Raw genomic sequence first — 15,454 nt, 5'->3', positions numbered from 1 at the left:
TATGATTATGTGCTTTGACTCATTTATTATTATAGGATTTCATTGCTAAGGCTCCATTTGCATGTATGTGGGACTGTGTTTTTCAAAATGTCAATGTGTCACAAAAGAGGTGAAATAAATTTAAAGAGCATTACTAGATGAGACTGACTTTAAGTTGCCCTTTGGTTTTAAATATAATAATCCTATAATCTAAACAAAAAATAGAAACAAACAGAACCTAAGATATTTGGAAAAGGCAAAGTTATACTCAAACAGTTTTTTCATCCTGTTGTGCCTATATGTGTGTGTGCAATAGCTACTTGTAGACTTAAGTCCCTATTAATCAACTCTCCAATGTATTATAGGAGTTTTTTCCTTAATTCCATAGCCTTAAGCTGTGGGGTGACTGAGCTATAAAGCAAGTCAACTTACTTTAGTAATTGTAATTGGTGCATTTCTGTATCAGTAAACCCCTTATCTGCATTCTCTATTTTGGTCAAATTAAGGATTTAGTCACCTGCTGTTTTTATTTCCATTCCAAATTTTATTTAGTGAAGAAATGCCGGGCAAAGTTCAAATGGTCTAATAACCACTCAAAATTTTACTGCATTTTATATGTGCTTGTGTGTGTGTGTGTATATAATTATCAATTCATATATAGAGTGGGAAAGGATTTTTTAAATGTCAAGAATAAAATTTTTTCAATTACTTATTAGTTTGGTTCCTATGGTATTAAGGACATGTTTTACTTCTGCTAAAAATTTCTCAAAAACAAACTATACTATATGACAAATAACTATTTTTTTCAAAAAAGGTTTAAAGGCAAAAATGAAAAAACAAAGGATGCCAGAAAATCTATGTTCATTTAAAGAGACAGAGGGGGAAAGGCATTATTGCCTTGAAAAACATGAGAGGTAATGAAATTAAAAAGCAAAGGTATTGTAGGTTAAGTGTGATGTTAAGTATTTTGGTAGAATTAATCAGGAAATCTTACATGGGACCTGAACACTTTTCTAAAACAAGTGTAATCAGAATCTGAGAAGAGTAATAGAAAAAAATTGTAAATTAGAAATAAGGATGCTCAAAGATTATATTAATGTACTTCCAGGAACCAAAACCAAACAAAATCCCTTAGCCTATTACCTACTTCCTTGACTTTTAAAATTAGATTATGACTTTGGTGCCAAAATGCTAAAAATAAATTGTTGAATGCACTTCAAAATTATAAATTAAGGTTTGCTTATATAAAAAGAACATAAAAGCCAAGGTGAAAATATATGTAAAAGAAAAAAATGAAAGCAGCTCCTTTTATTTAAAATCAAAGCTAATAGGCAAGGAAATTCTTTTGTTAGAAAATACCCCAAGTTCAAGTATAAAATCTGGGTGTTCTAGGTAATTCTATAAAGATTAAATTGCAGAGACCATGCCAATGGTCTTTCATTGGTAGATGTAATTTCCTCATTCAAGTTCCCTACATCAGCAACATCCTGTCTTGTTCCTATTTGTCTTGCCTAGTCCTTGGTAGAAAAGATCAAGCTTGGGAGTATTCAAAAGTTCCAAGCATTAAAAACACTGTAGGGCATAGTTACTAAAAGGGATGAGGATACCATTCAAGAACAGTCTAAGAATTTAGGAAGTCAAAAAGAAATGATGACAGTACAGAATGCTGTTGTTTAAAAAGGAAAAACAAAGTGGAAAAAATCCTAAACAAAAAAGAATTATCATGTTAGTTTTTTAAAAGTATAGTACCAAGACTAGTAAATATAAAGGCAGGTAAAGCAATAGTGGAAAGGTACTGCTTTGGATCTAGGCTATTTTAAACCACTATTGTATGACACTGGTTAACTCACTAAATCAACCTGTACCTTTGCTGTGTTATATGAAAAATGAAAGCATTATCAACTATAGTTACATTTACTGTAATGAAGAAAAAATGTATTATGTGTGAATATGTTTTGAAAAAGTAAATAGCATACAAGTACAAAGTGCTATAAAGAGTGGCACTGGTGATATTACTGCTAGAATTTTAAGATAATCTTCACGAGATATTATATAGTAGAGAAACACAAATCTCAGAGTTCACTTTCCAATTCCACACTTCACAACTAAACAGGGATGGAAGGGAGTGGAAAAGGTACAGAACATAATAACAAAGATGAATAAGGGTTGAAGATCTGTGTCTAAAATAAATATCAGTCAACTTATGAGAAAAGGTTATGAAAGGTTATTCAAATAGATAAAATGTCTTTATACCCAGTCTACTTAACCAAAGATATAGAGTGCAAAAATAAAGCAGGGAGTAACCAAAATAGTATTTCTTACACCTGTGTTGGTTAGTACTGAAAGAAATGACCAAAAAAAGCTGTGAAATTTCAACAGATGTGTTTAAAAATAGGATGAATTCTATTGTATCTGGGATTGTTTGAGTGTTTTAGGGGAGATGTTCTCTCAAAATCCCTTGCAGCCCCCTGATTAATTAGAAACACAGTATATCATCTAAAATCACTGAAGTCATTAATCGTCAGTTTAGTTTCATTTTTTTAATCCGACTACATATAGTATGAATATATTTAAAGCCTTCATTTCACTTTATTTTTTACATTAAAATCACATGTAAAGATCTATATATGTCAGGAGTTTAATGAGAAATACACCACAAATTTTAAAATTGTAACAGATTATTCTATTTGTTAACTTACCTATCTCTTTAGAGCTCCTTATTACATATGAATCTAGGTCTACTGATTTTGGTCTAAGAGGTACTTGTTCAGAATCTAACTTTGGTTTCGATATGGGCTCATTTTCTGTCTTTGACGGGAAGGTAGGAACTTCCCCATTGAGCCTAAAATGAAGAATCAAAAAGACAAAGTGATCACTTAATGTGTGCCAAAACAAAACAAAACAAACCTAAATCAAACTAATATTACTTTCTTAAAGTTAATACAAACCTTTAAAAGGTAAATAATATGGAATTTATGTATAATAATTTGCTTTTTCTGATGCCTAAGTTGAAAAATAAGATAAAAAGTAATTTAAAGATACTGGCAACTTATAAAAATACAAAAACTTATTTATTCTTTCTATTCTATAAAACAAATATAAATCTAGTAAATAATAATATCACATGGAATTAATATTTCCATTATAATTTGGAAGATAAGCAAAGTAAGATTAACATTTTCTCAAGAATAAACAGAAAGAAAGGTCTGTAGAGTTACTTTTGATTTAAAATGAAGTGACTTACTTAGAGATAGGAGGCGGTGGTGGTGGAATTGGTTTTTCTGGTCGCTTTGGATACATCATCCCTGAGGATCTTAATAAATTGTTGGCTTTGTTAGGAGGAGTAGGTTTCTTGGGTGGTACCTGGGGAGCAACTGGCTTTGAAGGTTTCTGTTCCAGAGATGACTTATCATCTACACAAATTTTTTTGAAAAAGAAAGTAAGTGTAATCAAAACTATTTAGGTTTCCAAAGAGTTACCATGTACATATGCATATGTCTATGTCACTGGTCCTCTTCAAAAGAAGGGACAAACAGGTTTATCTATATAGCTACCTAATTATATGAATGTATATATATGCATACATACATATATATAATTTATATGATCTACAAATAATATACAATTTACACACACACACATACATACTCTTTTTCTTCAGCAGGTAGGCCAAAGTCTTTAGATTGATTGTAAATTTAATTTAGGAGGCTCTGCAATGTTTTAGTGTTTGATATTATGATATTACTAAAATGGTATAATCTGCTAAGAGGAGTATCTGGAAGACCTCACCTTAATCTTCCTTTATGTATAGCTGCCCCCCAATTAGAATGTGAATTCTCTGATAAGAGAAACTAGCTGTTTGTATCCCCAGAACTTAACTTGGCACATTATAAATGCTTAACAAATGCTTTTTCAATCATTCATTCAATGACGGGGAATCCCTCTTTAGCTTGGACTATGTGCTGGATCTCCATCACAGTGCTGAGTACCTTTGTGAAGTATGTCTCCCTTGTATATGCTTCACTCAATATGAATGACCAAAGTGTTATCAATTTAAGAGCTCTCTTGTTCTCCCCTTCCCCTTTAAGAAATTTAGGGAAAAAAAAAAAAAGAAAATTTAGGAAAAAATCTTGACATATGCATGGGAGACACCTTCATGAAGTATATATAACCTTTAAGGTAGTATCTTGCTTTACTGAATCAAAAAGTTTTCCTAGAATTAAAAAATAATAAGCACAGAAATAATCTTGTGTTCTCAACATCTTTTAGTCAAATGTGGTCTATTGTAGAATATCTTTTTTTATCCTTCATCATAAAAGTATTTTATTATTTTCTAGTTACGTATGGAGAGAGTTTTCAACATTTGTTTTTATAAGATTTCTAGTTCTAAATTTGTCTCCCTTCCTTTCTTCCCTCCCACCTCCCCCAAGACAGCAAGAAATCTGATATAGGTTATATATGTACAATCACATTAAATATATTTCTGCATTAGTCATATTGTGAAAGAAGAATAAGAAAAAAAGGGAAAAAACAACAACAACAAAAAAGTAGAAAGAGTATGGTTCAATCTCCATCCAGATTCCAGTTCTTTTTTCTGGATGTGGAGAATATTTTCCATAATGAGTCCTTTTGGAATTATCTTGGATTACTGTATTGCTGAGAAGAGTTAAGTCTATGACAGTTGATCATCACACAATGCTGTTGATACTGTGTACAATTTTCTCCTGCTTCTGCTCATTTCATTCAGCATTAGTTTATGTAAGTCTTTCCAGGTTTTTCTGAAATCAGCCTGCTTATCATTTCTTATAGAACAATAGCATTTCATTACATTTGTATACCACAACTTGTTCAGCCATTCCCCAACTGATGGGCATCCAATTCTTTGCCACCACAAAAAGAGCAGCTATAAATATTTTTGTACAAGTGGGTCCTATTTCCTTTTTTTATCATTTTTTGGGATAAAGAACTAATAGTGGTATTTCTGGGTCAAAGGGTATGCATAGTTTTATAGCTCTTTGGGCAAAGTTCCAAATTGCTCTGCAGAATGGTTGGATCAGTTCACAGTTCCACCAACAATGAATTAGTGTTCCAATTTTGCCATAGCTTCTTGAACATTTATTATTTTCCTTTTTTGTCATATTAGCCAATCTGATAGGTGTGAGATGGTACCTTAGAGTTGTTTTAATTTGCATTTCTCTAATCAGTAGTGAATTAAAACATTTTTTCATATGGCAATAGACAGCTTTGATTTCTTCATCTGAAAACTGCCTGTTCATATCCTCTGACCATTTCTCAATTGGGGAATGACTTGCATTCTTATACATTTGATTTAGTTGCTTATATATTTTAGAAATGAGGCCTTTAGCAGAAATACTGGCTATAAAAATTGTTTCCTAGCTTTCTGCTTTCCTTCTAATAAGGGATGCACTATTTCTGTTTATACAAAACATTTTAAATCTAATGTAATCAAAATCATCCATTTTGCATTTCATAATCTTGTTTGGTCATAAATTCTTCCCTTCTCCATAGATCTGAGAGGTAAATGATTCCTTCCTTTCCTATTTTACCTATGGTATCACCCTTTGTCTAAATCATGGACCCATTTTGACCTTATTTTGGTATATGTTGTGAGATGTTGGTCTATGCCTAGTTTCTGCCATACTACCTTCCAGTTTCCCCAGCAGTTTTTGTCAAATAGTGAGTTTTTAAGCCAGAAGCTAGCGTCTCTGGGTTAATCGGTCTAAAGTAATTTACTACTGTGTCTCCTGTGCCTAACCTATTCCATTAATCTACCACTCTGTTTCTTAGCTAGTACCAAATAGTTTTGATGACTGCCGTTTTATAGTAAAGCTTCAGATTTGGTATGGCTAGCCCACCTTCCTATGCATTCTGGAATATCATTTTTTAAAGTTTCCTTAATACTTCTCTTCTATTACCCTTAACAAAGAATTCCTTAATGTATATAAGGATGATTCTCATCAAAAAAATTCATTGTCCCCACTATTTTCTTTCAAACTTTTGGAGTATAATATAACAAGTCCAATATTTTTACCTTGCCTCTAGTATTATCCTCATGTGCTAAAATCAAACCCTTATTCTGCTCAAAACTGTCACCTCCAGCATAGACTTCTGTATATGCTTGATCTAGCCTAAGTTACTTTTCTTATCATCACTTTCTTCAATACAATTCTATTTCTTCAAGTTGTAAAATCAGGACTGTTAAGTATTCAAATGTGATGACTCCAGTGTCCTTGATGGTGAAAAGAGCTTGCTTTACAAATTTCTTATACCATATTAATCTTTTGTCCATTTCTTGTCTTCCTTCCTCTTACTAAACTTTCTTTAAATTGGTATTCTTTCCATTGCCTTTTTTTTTTGGGGGGGGGAGGGGGGAGACGGGGACAGGGCAATGAGGGATTAAGTAACTTGTCCAGGGTCACACAGCTAGTAAGTGTCAAGTATCTGAGACTGGACTTGAACTCAAGTCCTCTTGAATCCAGGGCCAGTGCTTTATTCACTAAGTCACCTAGCTGCCTCCCCTTCCATTGCTTTCCTTTATAATATAACACTGCTCCTAATTATTTGAACTTCTAGCTGTCTATCAAATGTGATCTTTATTCTAATAAAGCTATGGTACCTGACTGATTGAGGAATTTGATAGACAGCTAGAAGTTCAAACTAACCTATTTAAATAAGTTAGTAAGGCTGACAGATGGGAAACAAATGGAATAAAAAACAAAAACAACATATACAAATTTCTTACAGATAAATCAGTTGTTTTAATGAGGAAACAAACAGCTATAAAATACCTTAGTCAGCAAACACTTGATCACTATGGCAGCCAAGAACAGTATCAGTTTAGAATAGAAACTTAATTATTAGAAGCAGTGTTATGTCATACCAATCCTCCTGGCTACTCCTAATTTTCTTGGTCATGCCAGATTCAGGTTGGTCTAATGGTTTAGTCTGAGAATTAGAATGAAATGAACATTTCTAGACTATATAACATTTTTTAAAAGGAATTTAATATCATAGAAGGAATATTAAGCAAAGTTATAGCATGTATTCAGATGAAGTCAGCATTTCTTATCTCCATTGGAAGATGGACCTTGTCAGGAGTCTTAGTCACATGTTGACTAGCCATGAGGATTTCATCAAGCCTGAAGAACACTGACTCCTGAAATGGACTGTACTTTTTATATCTTAAGTGCCCAGCAACTACATCAATTCAAGCCTTATTCCTGAATTAAGTCTCTAGAATGGTTTCCATGGCTTTTGAGGGAGAAGCTTGCCTAACCTCCATGTAGTTAAAGAGAATAGAACAATGAGATCAAGGTTGCAATACCTCCTATGATTTGATACCTAGATCTCATTGTTCTATTCTCTTTAACTAGTTTAAGCTTTCCCAATAATCATAAATAAATTAATTAAACATTCTTGCAGGGATACTTTTGTCAAAAACAAAACAACAAAACAAAAAAACAAAAGCAAAATCCCCCAAAGACCTTACCCTTTTCTTCAAGCCTAGAAGAAAAATACTTCTTCTCTAAAACTGTAGGCTCAGGTTTGGGAGCTAAAAGAAAAAAACAAAAGCACCAGATGTTTTGTTGGCTGTTTATAATTGCAATATTAATAATAATTCTTCCTATACTTTATAACAAAAAATAAAAGTTGAGATTTCAAGTAGCTCTGGATAGAGATATGGTATAAGGGAATATCATAAGACAACAAGCCAGAATACCCAGGTTCTATCATTAATAAGTTCTATAACCTCAGCCAAGTCACTTTTCTTCTCTGGGCCTTAGTTTCCTAATCTATATAATAAAGTTGATCACTAAACCCTCTTCCAGTTTTTTAGCACTCTTTCTATGAAAGTGACTTTTAATTCAGAATTTTTTCTTTAAAACTGAGTTTCACTACTCATATACATCATCAAGAAAAAAAGTACATGCAACAACTCTAAGAAATATCCATTTGAAGTCAGAACTTAAAAAACTAAGAGCAGGCCTCAGACACTTGACATTAACTAGCTGTGTGACCCTGGGCAAGTCACTTTAACCCTCATTGTCCCACCAAAAAAAAAAAATCCCCAATAATAAAATGAAACCTGTTTTAAAAAAGGGCTGGGGGGGGGGGGCCCACACAACTAGGTAGCGCAGTGGACAAAGTACCAGCCCTAGATTCAGGAGGACCTGAGTTCAAATCTGGCCTCAGACACTTGACACTCACTAGCTGTGTGATCCTGGGCAAGTCACTTAACCCTCATTGCCCCACCAAAAACAAACAAACAAAAAACTAAGGGAATACAAGAACATTCTGAAGAGTTCAATCTCTATGCACATCAGGTTTTGTAACTATAAAATTAATGGATTAACTTTGACCTCATTAATCCTTGCTAGATTAGATGTAGCAACAACCAACTGTAACCAATTGTAACTAACAACCAATCATTCAAATAAAGTATCACAAGGATTTCCAGAATATGCCTTGCATTCAAAACCAACTATGACAATTATTTCCATTCTAAAAGCCTAATTTATAAAATCATTTATTTCCCTCCTTTTTAACTGGTTCATAGTATCGCAGAATTAGGGAACTCAAAGACCACTTAGTCTAAACCTCATGTTTTATAAATAAAGTAAAAAGGTGCAACAGTACTTGAAGCATTGCCAATTTTATAGGGTTGTCACAAGAAAAAGTGTTTATATATCCCTAAAGCACTCTATATGTTTTATTAGTATTACTAAGTAGCAGAGCTGAAATTGAAACCTAGGTCCATTAGTCAAATTCAGTGTTCTCTCTACTATATTATCTACAATGTTTTTATGTACATATACACACACACCCACACAATGGCTTACATGATTTGGACAAATTTCAAAATGTAAAGGACAATACCAGAATTCTTCTTATTTTATTGGACAAGGTAGACTATCTAAATGGGAGTGGGGAGGTGGGGAAGGAGAAGATGCCATTGAGAAAGAAATATGAGCAGGAAGGGGTGGCTAGAGACCACAGAAAAAAATTTCACCTTTGTGATAATATTGTTCCTGGAAAAATAGAAGATATGTCTAGTACTAGTTCATATTCCATTTGGTATCTCATTTTAACTATCAGAGACCTAATTATCAAAAGATATGAGCAAAATATTATAAGCTAAACATGATGAGGCAAAGATGTGCACCACTGAATGTCAGAAGAGTCCCCATCCCTCACCAAAGACCACTTGTAGTAGGGAAAGACTGATGGTGGAAGAGGGTTCAAGCAAATTTTGAAAGTATCTAACAAAAACTCTCAAATTTTCTACATATTTCTCAGAGATTTATTGATTCTGCTAGAGAACATGACATTTTAATGACAAGAACAGAAATAATGACATTTTACTAAATCCACATCCTATCCCTTTCTTATTTCATACCATATAAAATGAAACAGAATAATATGTTTTTACATACCTGGACCTTTGGAAGGGGGTGGTGGCTTCTTTGGTTTCTGTTAAAATAAATTAATAAAAAACATATTAGTAGATGACCTTTTTTACAAAAAGGTCTGAAAAATTCTACCTATTGTCAGAACTATATTACTAAAGAGGAGGAGGGAGAAAGGAATAGAATTTAGAACTCAAAACTTTTTTTATAATGTTCAAAATTGTTTGTAACATATAATTGGGGGGAAAACACACACACACACACACACACACACACAGTCTTTAAATGGCATTCCATCTTCTCTACTCCTTGCCATTTCACTGCCTTTCCCCCATTTCTGAATTGCTCTCCCTCCTTACTTTTGTCTCTCAAGTTTGTCTGGGTTACTTTAAAACTGAGCTCAAATCCAATTTGCCACAGGAGGCCTTTCCTAGTCCTTCTTTCTCCACTATTAATGCCACCCACTGAGATTACCTTTGATCTACTTTGTATATCTCTGTATATATCTTGCTGGTATGTAGTTGATTGCATGTTGTCTTCCCAATTAGAATGAGAACTTCTTTAAGGCGGGGACCAATGATTTTGCCTTTATATAATCAGTGCTTAACACAATGCCTCAAATATAGTAAGTGCTTAATAAATGCTTCATAACTGACTGATGAAAAACTAGTTAATTAAGGCATCTATGTTAGAGAGCACAAATGGACTGATTTAAAAACTACACAAAGTGGTGTTAGCTGAGTGATAGCTATTTGTGAATTGCTTTCCAAACATTAAAATAACATATAAATGCTAGCCTCTATTATTATTATTACTATTGAGCTTTGGGTTTGTCACTGAGCCATCAAGAAAGCAAATACTAAAGTCAATTCTGTAGAGTACCACAAGAGGGCAGTATTGCTCATTTTCCTGTTGTATTTATTCTGTGTGCATATACACCCATCTAATAAAATCTAAACTCTTTGACTTCAGGGGCTGTTTTACTTTTTGTCTTTTAGCTTACCTATATCTGTCTATCTGGTTCTTCCTTGTAATTCGTTACCCATTCTCTACCCCTTAACTGTGAGTATATCATCACAACTCTGCTGCAGTTCCTCTTTTCTAGATTCTTTTTGCTTGTAATCTCATTACTTCCCATTGGATTAAATTATCATCTCCATGTAGAAGATCCCTAGACCAATAATAAGGTTATGGTCTCTCTCCTTCTAACTAAATGTCCTATAGATACTTCAAACTCAACATATCTAAAAAATAATTCATTATCTTTCCCTCAAAATCTGTCATTCTTTTTGAAGATTATCCTTGTAATCCCCCAGGTTCACAAATCTGTAGTCATCTTTGACAGTTTGTTCTCCCTCATAAACCATATCCAATTAGTCTGCCAAATTTTATTCATTCTTTCTCCACAATATATTGAGACTTTAATAGCACAAGTATTCTTATCCTCAATCTGCAGATGAGTAAACTGAGGATCTAAGCAGTTAAGTGATTTTGCTCATGGCTAACCAGCTGACAAGTATCTGGGGCATAATTCCATTCCAGTTCACCCGACTCCAAATAAGCCATGACATCTCAGAAAAAATGGAAGTGATAAAGGAAAGAAGCCTGAAGGGAGGAAAAGGAGGAGGAAGAATTTATTAAGCACCTATCACATGTTAGGTACTGCGTGAAGTACTTTACAAATATTATCTCATTTCATCCTTATGATAACCCTGGGAAATAGATTTTAAGGCCATATTTGAACTCAGATGTTCCTGATTCCAGGTCTAGCCCTCTATCTATTATGCCACCTAGTTTATAGCTAATGTGGACAAACATCTAGCTCAAAAATTTCAAAATTAAGGCTATTAGAGATCTGTAAGGATCTTGGTTATGGACTAAAACTTTTTTTCCAAAACTAGAAAAACTTGAAAAAGCACCAAATAAACTGCAAGCTACAGCAAAAACATGCTAGTGAATAAGTGTGCCCATTTTTAAAAATCTCCAAAATGAATCTATGAACTTATAAAACAATTAATTGGGAAATGATTATTCATGCTAAAGGATTCTTTTGCTGGCAGGAATCAGAGATTTGGGGGCTTGACAGAACCTTAGATTATCTACTACAAATAACCTTATCTAATAGATGAGGAAATTAAAACCCAAAGAAGGTGAGTGCTTTGCCTAAAGTCATGATCTTGACTTAAGGCCCTCTTAACTAAAAATCCAATGTTTTTCCCAACATACAAGTAATTTGTCTAGTGTAGGGGTTCTTAACTTGGGATCTATGAACTTGTTCTTTAAAATATTTTGAAAGGTTTATTTGAACACATGTGGTTTCCCTTGTAATCCTATAAATTTTATGTTAGGTATTTAAAATATTAATTTAAAGAGTCTGTGAGCTTCATCAGACTTCTATAAAAAGGATCTATAACATGCAAAAAGTTAAACATTTTTGACCTTGTGCATTTAAATGTTTTGATTTGCACTAATTTAATCTGCATGTAATTTTTTCAAGTATATATTAGCTGTGTAACATTATTGTGTAATGTATTATTTTTTAAAAGACATTTTTCCTTGAAGTACATATTGTAAAATATCTTAATTTCACTTTGCTTCCTTCAAAACTAAATTCAATTCCCACCTTCTCCAAGAAGGCAATGCCTTTTTCCCTTTTCAGATTCCCCTCCATTATTTTGTACATATCTTGTATAAATCTACAGTTATTTACATGTTATATCTTGAATGGCAGTGACTGTTTTTTTTCTCCTTTCTTTGTATTACAAGTATCTGGCACGGCATCTGGTATATAGTAAACATTAAACTTATACTTACTGACTACTTGTTTTTTCAAAACACTTATTTAGCATTATTTTAACTTCTGTGAAAAAGACTTTGTCTACTTTTTTTTTTGTATCCCTCACATAACGTACATGGTACTAAGCAAGCGCATATATATGTGTGTGTGTGTGTGTGTGTGTGTGTGTGTGTGTGTGTGTGTGTGTGTGTATGTGTGTGTATATATATATATATATATATATAAAATAAATTTTTCTAGTCTAAGACAACAAAGAAGGTTGATAGGAAAGATCTGTTATACTAGGGTAGAGGCTGACCTGGAGCACACCAAGCAAAACCAACTGTGGCAGAAGCTCTCAGGTCTGAGACAAATAGAGGGTCTAACAATTGGTCAGAAAGAGATGACGGGGACCACTTGCTGGCATTAGGTTTAGATGACACTATTTGGCACCTCTATTGACCAAACACAGTTCTGGGTCATATTTTCAGGAAGAAGAGGAGTGCTTGTGGTCCATCACAAAGGAATAGGGAGGGGCCTTAGCTGCAGTTCAAAGACAGAAAAACTAGGACTTGTGTCCACAGGAAAGCAGGGGACCTGGTAAGAGTTCCAGGGCAAAGAAGAGCACTAAAACTAGCAGGCACAAAGAAGCAAAGGCCCTTCTTGGATAAAGACTATGCACAGCACAGACCAGGAGATCAGTGACTACACCTCTACCTGGATCAAACCATCTTGGAAGCACAAAAAACTTGCAGACCCCCAGAACAACTAGCTCTGAAAACAGCAGCAGCATGAAAAAGCCTGAAGCTTAGCACAGTGACTACCAACCACAAAGTGGACAGAGCCTAACATTAACGTGAAGTTTAAATTCAAGAAATAAGCCAGGGAAAAAAAAGCAAAAACAAAAAAACTTGACTATAAAAAGCTTCTACAGTGTCAAGGCCAAGACACAAACTAAGAAGATGACAACAATGGGAAAACAGCTACAAACAAAGTCCCAAAGAGGGGGAAGAAATTCAAACTGGGCACATGTCCAATAAGAATTCATGGAAGTGGGGCAGTTAGGTGAAGCAGTGATTAAAGTACTGGCTCTGGATTCAGGAGGACCTGAGTTTGAATCCAGCCTCAGATACTTGACATTAGCTGTGTCCCTGGACAAGTCACTTAACCCTTAATGCCTCACCAAAAAAAAAAGAAAGAAAGAAAAGAAAAAGAAGAATTCATGAAAGTTATGTGTAGTAGAAAAAAAATTAGGAAAATGGGAATGATGCAAAAAAGTTATGAAAAAAGAAGTAATATTTTGGTAAAAGAGGCACAGAAAAACACTGAAGAAAATAACACCTTAAAAAACAGTATTAACAGAAAAGAGACACAAAAATCCAGTAAAGAACTCCTTAAAAATCAGAATTGGGCAAATAGAAAAAGGGGTACAAAGTTCACTGAAGAAAATGAATTCCTTAAAAATTAGAATTCAGTAAGTGGAAGCTAATGACTCCAGGAGACATCAAGAAACAAAGTCAAAAGAATGAAAAAAGAAGTAGAAGAAAATGTGAAATATCTCACTAGTAAAACAACTGATCTGGAAAATAGTTTCAAGAGAGATCACTTATGAATTATTGGATTTAGGGCAGCTAGGTGGAGCAGTGGATAAAGCACCAGCTCTGGATTCAGGAGCACGTGAGTTCAAATCCGGCCTCAGACAATTGACACTAACTAGCTGTGTGACAATGGACAAGTCACTTAACCTTCAATCCCTCCCACCACCCAAAATAATTGGACTACTTGAAAAGTATGATCAAAAAATGAGCATAGACATCAAATTAGAAATTATGATGGAAAATTATCCTGGTATCCTACTTCCAGCAGGCAAAACAGAAATTGAAAGAATCTACTGATCACCTTCTTAAAGAGATCCCAAAATGGAAAGTTCCAGTTTTCAGAACTCCCAGGTCAATGAAAAAAATACTGCAAACAACTAGAAAGAGACAATTTAAATATTGTAGAGCCACAGTCAGGATCACAAGATTTAGCAGCTTCCACAATAAAAAAACAGATGGCTTGGAAAGTTATATTCTAGAAGGGAAATGAGCAGAATAATAACCAAAAATGATATAGTCAGCAAAACTCAGTATAATCCTTCAAGGGGAAAAAATGATATTTAATGGAGTACTTTCAAGCATTCCTGATTAAAAGACCAAACCTGCATAGAAAATATGACATTCAATGACAAAATTCAAGAGAAGCATAAAAAGGCAAATATGAAAGAATAATTATAAGGGTCTCAATAAAATTAAACTGTTTACATTTCTAATTGGGATGATGATAGATGTAACTCCTAAGAACGTTATCATTATTAGGACAGTTAAAAGGAGTTTACACATAGAAGGCATGGATATAAGTCAATTATGCTGGAATGAGCTACAAAAAATATTAAGGGGTGAAAAAGAGGGATATAATGGGAGAAGGGGGAAAGGGAGAAGTAGAATGGTGAAAATTTTTCTCATATAAAAGAGGGGCACAAGAAAAAGCTTTTTTTATAATGGAGAGGGAAATTGGGGGGACGTAGTAGGCAATGGTTGAACCTTACTCTCATCAAAATTACTTGGAAGAAGGAAGAATATTTTATGCACCCAGTTGTGTATAGAAATGTAACTTACTTAATGGAGAAATAGGAGGGGAAGAGGATTGGAAAAAGTAAGCTGGAAAAGGGGGAAAGGGGTATGGGGCAGGGTGAAGGGGTGTGTTTGGAGAATAATAAAAGGGAAGACAGGTTAAAAGAGGCAGTGGTAGAAACAAAATAAGAGAGATGAAAAGGGGATGGAGAGAAATACACAGTAATCATAACTATGAATGTTAATGTGATGAGCTCACCCAAAAAAACAGAAGCACAGAGCAGAATGAATTAGAAATGATAATCTAATAATATGCTGTTTATAAGAGACACACTTGAAACAGAAATGTACACACAGAGAGATGGAACAGAATCTAATATGCTGCAGATGAACTAAAAATATGCAGGGGTAGCAATCACGATCTCAAATAAAGCAAAAGCAAAAACAGATGTAATTAAAAGGAATAATCAGGGAAACTACATTTTGCTAAAAAAGTACCCCAGGCAATGAAATAGTACCAATTCTTTTTACAGCAAGTTTTTCTGATAAAGGCCTCATTTCTCAAATATATACTTAGTATAGAACTGAGTCAAATTCATAAAAATAAGAGCCATTCTCCAATTCATAAGTGGTCAAAGAATTTAAACAGGCAGTTTTCA

At 33.8% G+C, this 15,454-nt stretch overlaps 1 protein-coding gene across 4 annotated transcripts in view; it reads right to left on the bottom strand.

The window, feature by feature from the left end:
- Positions 1-15,454, bottom strand: part of LOC122756294 (CD2 associated protein) — a 156,332-nt gene that overhangs the window by 25,669 nt on the left and 115,209 nt on the right. For 3 of the 4 annotated variants that reach the window (XM_044005503.1, XM_044005506.1, XM_044005507.1), the window contains 4 exons: positions 9,435-9,471; positions 7,490-7,552; positions 3,224-3,392; positions 2,679-2,821 (listed from right to left, as the gene is read on the bottom strand). In XM_044005503.1, the coding sequence (XP_043861438.1) occupies positions 2,679-2,821; positions 3,224-3,392; positions 7,490-7,552; positions 9,435-9,471 (412 nt within the window). The remainder of the gene's footprint in view (positions 1-2,678; positions 2,822-3,223; positions 3,393-7,489; positions 7,553-9,434; positions 9,472-15,454) is intronic. The other variant, XM_044005505.1, reaches the window with a different exon arrangement.

This window comes from Dromiciops gliroides, chromosome 4, assembly GCF_019393635.1.
Source record: "Dromiciops gliroides isolate mDroGli1 chromosome 4, mDroGli1.pri, whole genome shotgun sequence".
In the NCBI taxonomy this organism is placed as follows: Eukaryota; Metazoa; Chordata; class Mammalia; order Microbiotheria; family Microbiotheriidae; genus Dromiciops; species Dromiciops gliroides.
This window is presented reverse-complemented; position numbering and strand designations above follow the sequence as displayed.